Source organism: Doryrhamphus excisus, linkage group LG21 (assembly GCF_037039965.1).
Source record: "Doryrhamphus excisus strain RoL-2023G ecotype Guam linkage group LG21, RoL_Dexc_Guam_v1.1, whole genome shotgun sequence".
Classification (NCBI taxonomy): Eukaryota; Metazoa; Chordata; class Actinopteri; order Syngnathiformes; family Syngnathidae; genus Doryrhamphus; species Doryrhamphus excisus.
This window is the reverse complement of record NC_136377.1, coordinates 8264515-8279199: the sequence shown is the minus strand read 5'-3', so window position 1 is coordinate 8279199 and position 14685 is coordinate 8264515. Positions and strand designations below refer to the sequence as shown.

The window sequence follows — 14685 nt, the reverse complement described above, 5'->3', positions numbered from 1 at the left end:
TTTTCGCCGTTATTCAGTAAGGACCTGTGGCCCAGCAATCACTCACAGGAAGACATTGTCGTTTCCCAGAACTTACCAAAAGACTTTTCCCTCCTTGATTTAGGAGCAATTACATGAGAATAACTTCTTGAATATGTTACCCCCTTATGTCAAGCCCACTACAAAGACACCTCTGGCCCTGCAATCACTTGCTGTTGCTCAGCAGGAGTTAAAGTCCACTAAAAATGTGCACATCCCCCCCCCCCCCTCTGATGTTTTACTTGTTATGTTTTACTAAATCTCTTTACATTTTTGCAGAAGCCCCCATGCCAGCTTCTTGCACCATACTGTGGTACAATCGGCCGGATATAAAGAGCACAAGTGGAGAGTTGCCAAGAGCAACCTTATGCAAGCTCCAACAGAACAACTGGGGATTGCTCAAAAGGCTCTTCACGGAAAGGTAGAAGTTATTCCACAAATTCTCTATGAAAGCAATTTGACTCACTTATGGATGCTTTACGATTTATTTATCCTCTGAGAAATACTAAAATACATTCTCTGAAAGGTCGTTTTTATACGCAAATTTCTCCCATCTTGATGAAAAGAATTGTATGGTGTTTTTGGGTAGCAGGTTATTTTTTTGTGGCCGCACGATGGAAAGCGTGGTTAGCATGTTGGCCACACAATCAGGTAATTCAGGTCATCAGGTAATATGTAAACAATATTCAACCCTATCTGTGACACATGCAGAACATGCCTGTTTCCTGTCCCAAAACATATCATGAAAGAATAGAAAGCCATATGATATCCATCCCACCTACCAAATATATATTTTTAACAATATTAGAGCTGTCTAGACATTAAATAATAAATGAAACAAAACCCTAACATTTTTAAGTTTTCACGTTTTGTTTGAGAAAACCATTTAATTGGAGGACCATTGAAAGCATAGAAAATTGTCTGTCACTGCAATGATGCCTCTGTCCACCATAGGGAGCCAGTGAACACTGAGCCAAAAGTGCAGAGGTAAGCTGAAGTCATTGCAGCGCCCCAATGAATGTGTTGTTTAGATACAAACTATAAAATATTTTTATTTATTTTAAACTCATATTGGGGAATGTTTGTATATTTGTCAGTTACTGCTTTTGAGTGTTAAGTTGCTGTATGATGAATTTAGTGTTGCCAGTAAAGTATTCTTTGAAAGATGACACTGAGTCAGACTGTTATGTTGTTATAATGGTAAATACTGTATAATGACCCAAAATGTCAGTTGTGAGCACACAGAAAGAGCTTTTGTTTTAATGACTCACAAATGGCACTTGTGTATATATATATGACTATTTACACAATTAGTAGTAGTTCTGCAGTAAGGGAGATGTCACAGAGTTACAATTTAGCCATTAATTAGGCATACCGTTGTACAGGCTAAGAAAAAAGTAGCGGCTTATAAACAATGTAAACAATTACCTCCAAAAGGTGTTTTTTTTTTTTGGAAAAATCTGATGATTTTTGCCATATCGTGCACAGTGTGTTTCTTGTGCATGAACGCTAAAGGCTCTGTAGAAGTACACTTGTGAGGAGCATCCCGATCCATGCTGATGTTATACTTGATATGCAGCATGGCTAACAATGACTGCTTAGGATTCAGCGCAGGTATGAGATTTCTTTGAGTGATTTATTTGTCCTGCATAAGGAGAAAATGTGCCTTGGGGGTGAGTTAGAATTAAAATAGATGACATTTCATAGTCTCTCAAGAACACCTCCTGACCAACTGGGGGTCCACACAGAGTGTAGGATGAGCAGAAGGCCTCACACCAGGCCCTTGATTTAATCAGCGCCCCGCGAGAGGAGCAAGCAAGCAGGCAACAAAGCTTTCCTCAAGCCTTACACCTCCTGTCTTCAATGCTCCCTGTAGGTGGACCCAGGAGAGGCGATCCGTCACCCTCCACCCAGCTCGTTTGAAGATGAGAGGAAGCGAGCGTGAGCGGAGGGAAGGCCGAGAGGAGGAGAGGTAGATGAAACCCCCGCTTGTTCTCTTTGAACTGCTAATCGCCGTGTTTAAAGCTGACCTCGCTTCCTGTCTCCGTCTGTGCACGCCTCATTAAAATATGTACCCTGATAAAGAATCCAGCGGGGAGTTCGACCTGAGCAGCTATTCTTGCCTCAGTTATAGTCAAACACGAAATTTCCACAATGGTAAAAACTAACAAACACTTGAAAAGCATTGATACTAGACAAGAGAAACATGATGGATATTTCATACGCTGATGGCTTGTCTTTGCCTAAAAAAACAGCAGGTGCATGCTATTCACAAAGTAGAATTGCTTTCTTATCATTGTTATCACTATTGCGCAGCACAAAATGCAATCTTTTGTGCAGCCTACAACCCGTCAAGGGCATTTCATGAATTCAGACCTCAACAATTGATGCATGCCTTTAATGTTCGTTTATTCACAGTTGTGTTGTTATACAAAAAAACCTAGTCTAGGCTGTATGGAACGCCACAATACTCAGAATTTGTCTTCCAATTGCAGTGTTACAAATTGCAATGAAAATTAATTATAAAACTTTACAACTGAAATACAGTGGAATACAATTCAAGTCAAACATCACAAATGTACAATATGGAGTAAAAATACAAGGAAACCTCACTGCTGAAGTTTTATTGTGATGTCACCGCAGAAGGATACTAGGAATATCAGTCATGATAACCAAAAGATAATAGTTATCTTGCTGCTTCACAATTACTCTAAATGAAATGTAACTTGTTAAATGTTAGCATACTAACTGTCAGCAGTTGACACTGTATTCATTCTCCCATCAAACTATCAAACTCCTGTTCAACTACAGGGCAAATAAAATCCTTAAAATGTGCCTTAGGGGATATAATTTAGCATGTTAGCATTTTAACAGTTTTAAATCAAGTTTAATTACTTAGGGTCTGCTTTTTTCGTTGTGCAGTTAGCATATCAACAATTACCATGTAGCAATTTTTCACGTCTCATAATGAAAAGAATTAAAATCTTCATGTGTTTGTCTTAATGTTTTTTGTACTTAGTAGTTGCTATCTTGTTATACGTATGTTAGCATATAAATTGTTAGCATGTTAAAGGTTTACTAGCAGGGAGTGTTGTTCAATCCTCAACTGTCTGCCTATCAGTGTTTTCCCGAGTTGCTATTTTTCCCAAGCTTTTGAAATACTACCTGAATATTGATGTCATATATAATCCTTCAGGGTCTGCCTTAGCATTTCCTGTAGGGTATCGCAGGGTATCTTGTTGTTACTATTTTAGCATACATGTTAGCATGTACCCAGTTCAATCACAAGGCTTTTTACATGCTACATGTTTCAGGTTATTATGTATATAGATTTCTAAGCATTTTCTATTATCAAGTTGCTGACTTGCTACTTCATTGAACTACCACTTTAGTACTGTTAGGATACTTGAAGTTCCCAAATCAAGCACACTGGATCCATGCAGGTTGCTTGCATTCTACCTGTTTCTATAGGCATACATATGCATGACTATATACATTACATCATTTAAATGCACAAGGTTTATTGCACTTTAAGAGTTTACTGGTTTAGAGTGTAATGGATACTAAAAAAGTAAAAAAAAAAAAGAAAACCCTCCAGGGGATGGCAATCTATGCTGACTGAATCTCAATCAAATTTGGGAACATTGAGACTGCAGATACAAGCCCAAAGAGCCCACAGGGGCGAGGAGAGGTGGGCAAAGGCAACCAGGCTAGCGTAGGATCAATCAATCATGGCTCCCGTTGGCTTATATTGACTCAGCAGTCCCACTGGTGTACACGCTCGATGCGCTTTAAGGCATTTGGTGCGGGTCGATGAAGAAGCGTGCCCGGCCCAACTCTTACCATTTATTGGGATGCGTTCGGGTAACAAGGTGTCTCTCAAGCATGGTCCCGGGGACCCCGGTGCGCTGCTGGTCGCCCTGCATGTCGGCCTGCTCCAATACACCCACTCAATAGATCAGGTTGAGAAACTCTGCTGTACACAGTGATTTCATGCAGTGTGCTGGCAGCTAGGAAGAATTATTCTTATAAGAAAAGTCTGGCCATCAAGTTTGGCTTCTGGCTGACCAAGACTCTTAGATCTTGCTTCGCAAGGTGATATTGAATTGTTATTGTTTTCACCTTGAGACTTGCCTGTGTGTCATCATGGATAAACTCTGGCTCCTACACCTGCCAGCTTTGAAACAACTCCGCAAACCTCCCTGCTCAATACTGACCCCCCCGTCACGTAGCACAATTCTCCATGGCTAAAAGCATTTGTACCAGATTGAAGCCACTTGGGCAATTTAAGAGAAAAGCTCATTTTGTCGAGGCAAGTGCATTTCTTTTCTGTAACTTGAAACACACTCTGTTTTTGACTGATGTTACATGCTATGTAATGTGTCACTTCCCCTTTCCCAAGCTGTCCAAGTGTTTTCTTTCAATAAGCTTGAATGGGAAAATGAGACAACACTTTAAAAAGCCTAGTGGGACAGAAGGCATTCAGGGTGGAAAAATGGGAGGATGAAAGAAAGATAGAAAAAAAACACACACACACGAGAGTAATGTGTAGAGATAGTGATGCCTTTTGATGCAGAAACGTTCTGATCAAGAAAGTACTGTGTAGAAAACAGTCCCCAGAGCATTTAAACAGTCTTTGCGGTAAAGGATCCAATTGTCGTCAAGATTCATTAGCGACTACTTACAGTATATCACACATATTGCATTGAATAACAATTGAACAATTAGACAATACAGGCGAACCTACTTCCTTCCATGACACCAGTTGACTTCCAAGCTGTTGTCCTTTAGAAAGGAAAACATTTTTCCATAGGAATTAATGTAAACTGAATTAATCCATCCCACTCTACAGTCATGCAAATGTAATATAGATGGCAGTCGTCCCTCCCCACATTGAATTGGCATTTTGTGACTTCACTCAGTCTTGGGGTAAAAAAATATATTAATGAATAAATCATGCTGTTTCATGGTTTAATGTGGCCTATTTGTCAAAATGTTTGCCTATTTAAGCAAATTTTACATATTGTTTTGCCTAAATGTGTCACGCTCCGTGTGGGTTTGCCCGTGACAGTTTATGTTTGAGTTCCGGTCTAGGTTTTGGTTTCCGTTTTGCACTCTCATTTTGTATTTTCCTGTTTTGCCCTGTCGTCCTTGGTTGCCTTAATCATTTACACCTGTCCCTAATTTGTGGTTGTATTTAGTTCAGGTGTGTGCATCTCCCCTTTGTGGGATCATTGTTAGTTTGTCCGTCAGCAGTTGAGTTGCTTTTTCTGCCGCTGCTATAGCAAAAATAAATATCATTTACCTGCTATTGGTCCTGCTCTCTGCATCCTGGGGTCGCACCGCAACATCGACATGCCGCGCCGTGACAAAATGAATACCTTTCAAGCTTAAAAATGGCTAAATGAACTAAAATACATATAAATACAAATAAATTATGTCTTCAAATTGTTATGTTGTAGTCTACAGCGTTCGCTAGGTGTCAGGAATGTTACTTTAATGTTCGGTGAAACATACAGTTCATAGGCTTTTATTGCAGGAATTCTCACAACAGACACAAAAATAGTAATAATCATCACAGGCTACTATTGTGGCCGTGATCCACTTTTTCATTTCCTGTCCTCCACTGGTGCATATTTCTAGCCTCACACATGACTTAATTATGTTTTAAATGGGTTATTTTCTCGGATTATGTCTGATAATGAGTGTGCATGCCTATAATGGTGTTCCTTCATGCCTAGAAGGCTCTAATAATGTTAGAAAATGTAAATAGGTTATAAACAGGTTTTCTATGCTCCAACTACAAAAATATTCGAGTAATAAAGTATCCTACTTTATGGAAATTCACTCATCACAGTCAGGTCTGAACCAATGAATTGCGATAAACAAAATATTACTGTATCAAAAAATAGCATGATCATATATATTTACTTTCCTGTCACCACACCTTTTACATTTTTTGATATTATATTTTATTTATTTTTTTTTGGCATTTATATTATAGTGGCATCACTAACAACTGCTTAATGAGCGAATACCATATTTCAACATGTGCCTACATACTGGCAGCTGTAGTCATTTTGCAGTGAAGCGTCATAATAAACATTGTCCATCCTTTTGGACGGCTTGTTTTGATGCATTTTGACTAAACATTTATTTTCCTATTAGTCCTAATAAAGTCATCTTTCAGTATGAAGTTAAAAGGTTGAAAGCTCGATAGAGGTTTGCTCTCGAGACCTGGGACACCCTTCAACTCAGGTAATCATCAACTGTCAATCACCCTTCAGTCAGCTTGTCAGTGCATATTTTTAGATGATTGATGACCATCTTGGTTAGACGAGGGAAAATAAATCAGTTGTAGACAGTGAAAGTTTCAAAGTTATACGGTTGTTAGTGATGCTGCCACGGAGAGATAAGGTGTGATGATAGAGCCATAAAATCACGGCTTTACAGGAAAGTAAATGTATATAATCATGCATTTTTTATACAGTAATCCCTTGTTTATCACGATTCATTGCTTCAGACTAGACTGTGATCAGTGAATTTCTAGGATTCTTTATTTATTACTCAAATATTTTGTTGTTAGAGCATAGAAAACCTATTTACAACCTTCTAAATAATGTTTTTTTAACATTATAAGACCCATCTAGACATGAACACCCATATAGTCATGTACACTCAAATCCCCATATTTTGAATTACACAGACAGACTTACGGATACGGATAATTGACAGCTGTACTCATTTCATACAAAAATGAATTTTCTGTAATGCATACTCATTAATGATGAGTATCCGGCTCATCACAAGTAATGACCTCTTTTTGCCTTTCACGTACGACGTATTAATACGTCTTTGGGAGTGAGCCGTCAGGTTGAAAAAAACGTATAAATACATCTTAGCGGAATTTTCACACCACTATTCTTTTGACATGCGTTTACATCCTGTTTGACCCTTGACCCACACCATAATTTGCTGACCCACAAGCAGGAACAAATATTGAGCAGAAATGGACAAAGAAAAGGGTATTTTGAATAGTACTTTTAGCTTCAAATCCCTGGCTGATGGCTCTCTCGACAAAACTACGGTTGTTTGCATCTTCTGTCTCTCTAAGCTGCTTTGTCGTCCGAGTACGTTGAGTCTCAAACCACTTGCTGGGTTCAACTGAAGAACTGAATTACCTAGAGTATGTGCTGCAGGTATTTTTATTGCCATCCATAGAGTGGCACCTTGGCATACGAGTGTCCCACCTAACGAGTCTTTTTTACATACAAGCCGTCTTCGGGGCTGCAAGCTAAAATTTGGGTTACAAGCTGCTCGTTACCGGCAGGCATAGTTTGAAGAGAATAATATTTGAGTGATAGACGGTTGGTTTGAATATGAATCAAATGATACCGTAACCCAAATCACAAACATCACATGACATCACGGCAAACGAGCATCTTGTTGAGTTTTTGTAGTGAAATTGAGAGGTACGTATCCACTCTTCTGTCTGTGAATGATGCTGAGGCAAGCGGTTAGCGAGGTGTTGTTAGTTAATTAGAATAAATGTAGAAATAGGGAAAAGTTTTGGTAGTGTTTTATATACGGCAAGATACTGCAATGTTATCATCACTTTACTTGTTAATGCATGATTGCAGCATGTACTATATCAAACAATGCAATGTTGTTAGAGGGTTTTTTTTTTTTGAGGGATTAATAGTCGAAGTAGGTGTATCCCAATGGCAGCATTGTAAGCTAGCTGAAATTAACTAGTTTTCTCGTGTTATAATGCACAGCAAAAGAAGTAAATATGTGTTCATGTTTCACATAAGGATTGTGAATGATGGGCAAAATTTCCAAAAAGCGCAGTTCCCCTTTAAGAGATTTTGGATGACATCAGTGAAATTCAAATTTCTAACAAAGTTTGCATGACAAGAGTGTACTTCAGTGCAGCATGAAGAAGCAAAGTCATTTTGTGTGCTTGCATGGGAAAAGTGTTATCATATATTACCTCAGTCTTTATGGACCTCATTTACAGTAAACATTGTCTACCCACAGTCCACAAACTCTAAGGCAGGAAAATGTCAGCGGGAAAAGGCACTTGACTGAGGCAGAGTGGTGGTTTGGTTTTACAGGATTAACTTCACCCACTGTAAAGTGTGTATTTTTTTTTCCCCACTAGCCAATTTGCTGAGTATGTCTGACACCATGACCCTTCTTTTTTAAGGAGCCTGAGCAGCGTATGGTGGTGGTGACGGCGAAGAGGGTGTGTGTGTGTGTGTGTGTGTGTGTGTGTGTGTGTGTGCAATGTATCATTGGCAGGCAGGCCCACTCAATAGAGTCAAGGTAATAAAACACGTTTGAGAAGGAGCCTGAAAACAAGGAAAAAGGGGGATTGAGTTGAGCAGGTGAAAACACTTTCGATCTGACGGGCTACTGATTGTCTCAGACTTCCTAACAGGAGACTTTTTCAGGGAGAAAACAAAAAGCAACATTGTGGTCTCCATTGCTGGGTAGCAAAACCTTTTTATTTTTTAAGACTCTGGTTCCACATCTTTTATATATTAGACGGTATGTTATACTGCATTATTGCTTTCTCTCTTTATATTTGTATGTATGTGTGTGTGATGCTCAAAGAGTCTAGAAACATAAGCTGACCATTTGGACCTGCTGGTTGACTACCGATCCTTCAGAGAAAATACAATGGTCCCTCACTACATCATAGTCTGGTACTATAGACTATCGCTCCCTAACTACATTGCAATTTATCAAAAAATAATTATTAATTCATTATTTGCCATTATAAAACCACGAAACAGTGATCATTTATTAAAAATGGTCACTGTTGCGTCGACATGGTCGACTGTGGTCTATTATTAGTCAAAAATATATGTAGTATTCTGGTCATTTTATCAGACATGATGTTAGATAATATTACATTTCACACTGGATGGAGACTGGCTACTGAGCCAACAAGATCGAGTGAATAAAAGGTTCTCCTCTCATTCTGTGAGGAAGTGGTAATTTTTTTGGCATTTCAAACACTCAAGTTTTTAGAATAAGCAAATTGTAGATGCAGTTAGCTTTGTAGCTTGCTACACGAGCGGCGCCCATCTGTTAAATCCCTGCAGTGATCTTGCAGCGTGCGTTCAATGTAAAATCAATCAACCAATACAAAACAGGAAAACACTCAGAATAATGGAAGCATAACAGGAACATAAATGTGAAAAGAATTGAACCACAGTAAAACACAAAACCAATCAAAACTCTTCCTTATCTTTGATAACACGTGAGGCGTGATTGTTTTGAAGGTGAGTGCATTTACTTCAAGGTGTACAATCCTCGCCTAAAAAAAAAACTAAAGAAAAAACATAGTTAATCCTCTGATGTTCACTGAACTGAGGTCTCCTAGCTTCTCGCAGATTTGTGTTTTGTGTGACTTCAGAGGATAAATTTTGGTCTGATTTTGATTTGTACTGTAGGACCAGAAAACTACTTTTTAGGTGTATATCGTATCCCTGTTTTTGCAACCTTTTAATGCAAAATGGCATCCTTTGTATGATAATGGCCATAATTTTCAAATGCTCACTCTCACATTACTATTAAGAGCTTTTCAATTGACTGGGCTCATATACCAGTATGCCACTATTAGAGTAAACACTGCTTTTCTAATTAACTGCATTTGTATACACAGGTACTATACACAAATATATTGTTCTTGTTGTTCTTTAAAACCATTACTTCCCATCCAATTTCAGAAATGCATTTTCCTAATGACATCGTTCATTTAGTATGACTACATCATGATTCAGGATTGCCCACTTTCTTAGATTGTAAAATGATAAACACAGACGTGAAAAGGAAAAGCTGAATCTGAATCACTTTATCCTTAAAGGGCACCTGTTATGCTTTTTCCATGTTTCTGATTTTTAAATGTAATTAGAATGTTGTATTCTCGTGTTCGATGATGATGATTAATGACGTTTGTGCCCTGAAAGACGTTTGGAATGGCTCTGAATGTTCGGGTTCAGAGGGCGTTCTAACACTGCCAGTTTGTGATGTCAAAGTTTGCCAGGCTTCCTTATATGGGCGTGCACTGTAAGCCAGATACCTCTCTGCCCTCCCCGAAGCTTTGCGGTGTATCTCCCAGGAAGTGATTCTTTGGGTGGAAGTGAAAGCTACATTTGTTTACAATTCCTAGCAAGGAAAACATCAGACACAAGTGGTTGGAAGTCATGATTCCCTACCAGCAAAAGAAAAATATTTTAATCTGTCAACGGCATTTCATACTGGACTGTTTTGTGAACATGGGGCCAGTATGCAGCTGGACTGAAGCCTTTCCAATGTTACTTGGTTGTGTCCAAAAGTCAGAAGAGCAAGTACTAAGTAAGAATTTATTAGTGTCCTAACAGTTTATTTTGTCTAAGTAATGGAACAAAAGTGGTTTTCTATGTAGCACTATAGAGCGTGCATACAGAGTGGGGTCAAATTACAATCTCACAGAGTCTGGAATTGCTAGTAGCCATTTCCCGGGTCTATTCAGTTTTTGAATTTGTATTGACCACATTATCGATGCTGTAGAAAATGTAATGCTAAAATGCTAAAGCTACTTACCATTGAGAGACTTTGGACTGTCCATTCTCAACTTGCGGATCGGATTCGGGATCCAACACATATGGCTGTTTATCAACTCCGATACCGTTTAGCAACTCCTACAAAAGTTGGGAAGCACAAGCACAAAATTCTAAGAAATACAGTTGGAATGGGTGCAGATTCTGGAAGCCCTAGAAAGCTTTCCGTGACGGATATGCTGGATATACCTATGGACAATTTGGTTTTCAGTTAACTGAGCATGCATATTTTTGGAATGTGGGAGGAAGCCGGAGTACCCGTAGAAAACCGACACACGCATGAGGAGAGCATACAAACTCCACGCAGATGTTTTAACGAAGATATGAACCCATGATCTCCTGCCAGTGAATAAAATGGATATGTTATGGATATACGAGGTACAGTGACTTCATTAACATGCATCATCAAGCTCTTACTAGATGGACATTTAACGATGTGCATAGAGGATGGCTGAGTTGTAAATGCGCATGGCAGTGGTTTTCTGAGCATTTGTTTATGAAGTCTACCTTTTGATTGCTCCTTCAAAAAAAAAACATGGCCCATCTCCTCTGATTAGAGCTTTGTATGGCAGACATGCATGAGACAACCCACGCACACATGCAAACCCACCTCACAAAAACATGTCCCAACTAAACTTATCTCACACATCCATAATCAAAACTGACACTCCATCCTCCCCCCCACACCATAGCAGATACACACTCCCCGCCATCTTCTCCCACTTCCATTCTATTCTCCCAAAAATATCAGGCTGACTCCCCCAGTTAGCCCCAGGCCAATTAGTGTGCTGTTGCCGCATTGTTATCTGCCTGTCATTGTGGCTTTCTCCTGCACAAAATGCACTGTAGCAGCTCACAAGAGGAGATGGCTGAGAGGGAGAAGTGATGACTTGGGTGAGGAAAAACATTTTAATAAAAACCAAAGGTTGACTTGACCTGACAATTACTCAAATATTGATTATTATGAGTCAAAATAGTGTGTGCTTCTCTTGCCGAGACCACAATTATAGGAAAACGTGCAGAAATGCTGACAAAACAATGCTGTCCTCTCATTACACAGGCAGGGTCATAACAGGACAGAGCGGGTATGACGAATATCATGTTTACGGGAAAATTATCTCGTAAAAATGGGATTTTTGTTTTATTATGATATCCATTTACATGCAATGTAAAAACTGAAATGAGTAAAACTCCTAATTACTATTATATTCAGTAATATGTACTGAAATGTCACATATATTGTGTGTGCATATTTATCTTAATAGCCGACTTGCCAAAACAAAATGAGACTTTTTTACTTTTAATACAGTTAAAGTTACAGTTAAATCTCCATTTTTGTATGATTTTCCTCAGTTTTTGTGTCATGACTGCATTTCCCGGGATCACTCATGTGAGTGACAGAAAGAAAAGCTCCGGAGAGAAATCGTTGCATGGATGTTGCAGGTCGTGCATGTTCAGTATTAATCTCTAGACCGCAAATATAAGAGATCTTATATGGTAAATAATTTTTACTGCACCTCCATTTTACTTAGTAATTTGATATTCCACATGAAAAGTATAAACTTCAAGTGGATTTTGTTCCTGGGTTTGACGGGTGCAAAAAGCTAATTTCTGGGACGTACTCCTGGCAAAAAAAAAGAAAGAGCTTTGAGGGAACTTATAGTCTCACTGCTCTCTCCTGAACTTTACTTTGTCAAGTGGTGTTGAAGTTCATACCCAGACATTTTTGCAACATGCACAGAGGTGGAGAAAAAAAAATGTAGTTTTACCAGTGCTCGGAATCTGGGGTGACACTCATTATCACAGGATATAAGCGATATGCTCATTTTTCCCCCCCTATCTGACTTTCTTTAATAATGGAAAGACTTCTCACACACAAAAAAAACATAAGTTTTCCTGGTAATTGCATGCCTTTTGTACCAGACTTCACTGTCTACCATTCTCACAGCAGGGAGGATATCTTTTAAGTAAACAGACAATGTGATCACAATAATTCCGATTTAGAACTCAGACTGCTGCAGACTGTCTGCATGAATTCTCTCGGTCTCAACACACACCTACTCAAAAAATAAAATAAACTTCCTGACTTCAGCACAACTCCTAACACATGTTCCTTCATTATTACTGGCGGACCATTAGCTGCTGTCTATTGGTCCCCTGGACATGGAATGGAAGATTTGTGTGTTCAGCACAAAGTTTGTTCTGAGCAAATTAAAGAACAGCTTCAGGCATTTGTTTTGGGTCGGACTATCAAGGTGTGTGTTCGCATTTGTCATGTCTAGTTGAATTCTTGCTCTGTAAGTGATGATGACAATACATGCAGAAAATCCCAAAATATGGAAGACAAGATGTGATGGTGTGCTTGTGTGAATATTCTCATTCATCTGGGTCATTACAGTAAAGTCTTGTTATATCGATATCGGTTATATAGAAGTACTGCTTATTACGATACTATTTTCATTTCCTGGCAAATTTCTAGTCTTTTATGATATAATTAGTTCAGTTAGTACGATACCCGGTTATTATGATAATCCGGTTACTACGATGCCCTTTTCATCTCCCGCCAGCCAATTTGGTCTGCTTATATCGATACAAAAGCAGCTTAAATCAATCTTTGCTTAAGGATTTCAATACCAAAAAAGAACACGGCGAACGGCTGCTTCCAGTCAACTTTATTTTTCACACTTCCACCACCAGAGCACAGCACACACACACCGATTCCCGCACTTCCTGGTTCACAGGTCATGCTCAACCCGCCCCACATAGCTGGCCAAACACATGCCTGCAACAGAAGAACCAACTGACATAGCATACACACCTATTCCAACGAAGACACAAGCGTACAAATACATGTATTTAATTGTATTGTATTCAGATATCTTTTTATCGCTTGCAATAATCACTGTTTTTCATATGTACATGCTGGCGTTCGTTCAACGAACGCAGTTGGTTCTTCTGTTGCAGGCATGTGTTTGGCCAGCTATGTGGGGCGGGTTGAGCATGACCTGTGAACCAGGAAGCAGTCTGACTAGGTAGGACAGCCTTAGTCTGATAATTTGCTGCAGGATCCAAGGTATTTATCCTCTTAAGGTAGAAGCAAGAATGGTTTCACTGTTTTGTGGTAAGGAAATGCAATGGATTGGGACCTCCAGTATTGAGATAGGGATAAAAGAACAGCATGTGTCATGGAAACCTATTACAGAATGTCAAGCATCAATCACCAGTTCCACAGGAAGGAGCTTGTGGACATTTTGGGGCCTAACAGCTAAATAATGTCCTTCCTGTTTGTTTGCTGTCATCCTGGCAGGAAATGTAGGGGAGGCAGTTTTAGGATCAAGGTAAACCATAATGAACCCTAACCTACACTGACCTCTTTCCCGTTTCCTCTTGTCATAGCTAATCTTTGTGGAGTTTGCACTTTCGCTGCTCATATTCCTGAAGTACCGCATTTGCTCTGTTTTCCTCAAGCAGATTTCACCTCACGCAGTTGAGTGCAGACCCGGATACGCTGTTCTTTTAAGATCTTTCTACCTTTTATTTTTTAAAGAGAGCTAAATTGCTGTTGAGACCACTTTAATTTGCCCATATTGGAATTGGTTGTCCAAAGCTTGAGCCAAATCCGACCAGGCACTTTGCAGCACAGTGTGTGGGAGAAAATGTTGGAGCATTCAGTTTTTTTTTTCAAAGTTAAAGCAATATAGGCTGTGAATAGTAGTAAGCCTCATTACTTTGGTAAATGGGTGAATGCTACATGGCCTGTACCTCCAACCGTATTCCTGCAGGAGCAAATTGGTCTCAGGGGAGCCACTGTAGCTGTGTGTGTGTGTGTGTGTGTGTGTGTGTGTGTGTTTTCAATGCGAGTTGAGACAGAGGAAGCAGTGACAAAAGACTGCAGCCATATGAACAAATGTATTTAAGTGTTGTTTGGTCAAAAAAGTCTTTTGGGGGGATGCCATCTCGGTTCGGTTTTAAAATCTATTTTGTACCTAATATGTGCGTATTGAGCGCCATCTTTTTTGTAGTGTATTGTGTCTCCAAGTTCCTTAACTATGTG

General features: G+C 39.3%; 1 protein-coding gene across 7 annotated transcripts in view; it reads left to right on the top strand.

Annotated features, from left to right (window-relative positions):
• The first annotated feature begins 298 nt into the window (after positions 1 to 298).
• Positions 299 to 14685, top strand: part of LOC144894534 (uncharacterized) — a 136055-nt gene continuing 121668 nt past the window's right edge. For 6 of the 7 annotated variants that reach the window (XM_078787513.1, XM_078787509.1, XM_078787514.1 and 3 more), the window contains exons 1-2: positions 299 to 439; positions 1895 to 1990. In XM_078787513.1, coding sequence (XP_078643639.1) covers positions 306 to 439; positions 1895 to 1990 — 230 coding nt within the window. In that variant the 5' untranslated portion in view covers positions 299 to 305. Of the gene's footprint in view, positions 440 to 1894; positions 1991 to 8227; positions 8294 to 14685 lie in introns of those variants that run through there. The other variant, XM_078787512.1, reaches the window with a different exon arrangement.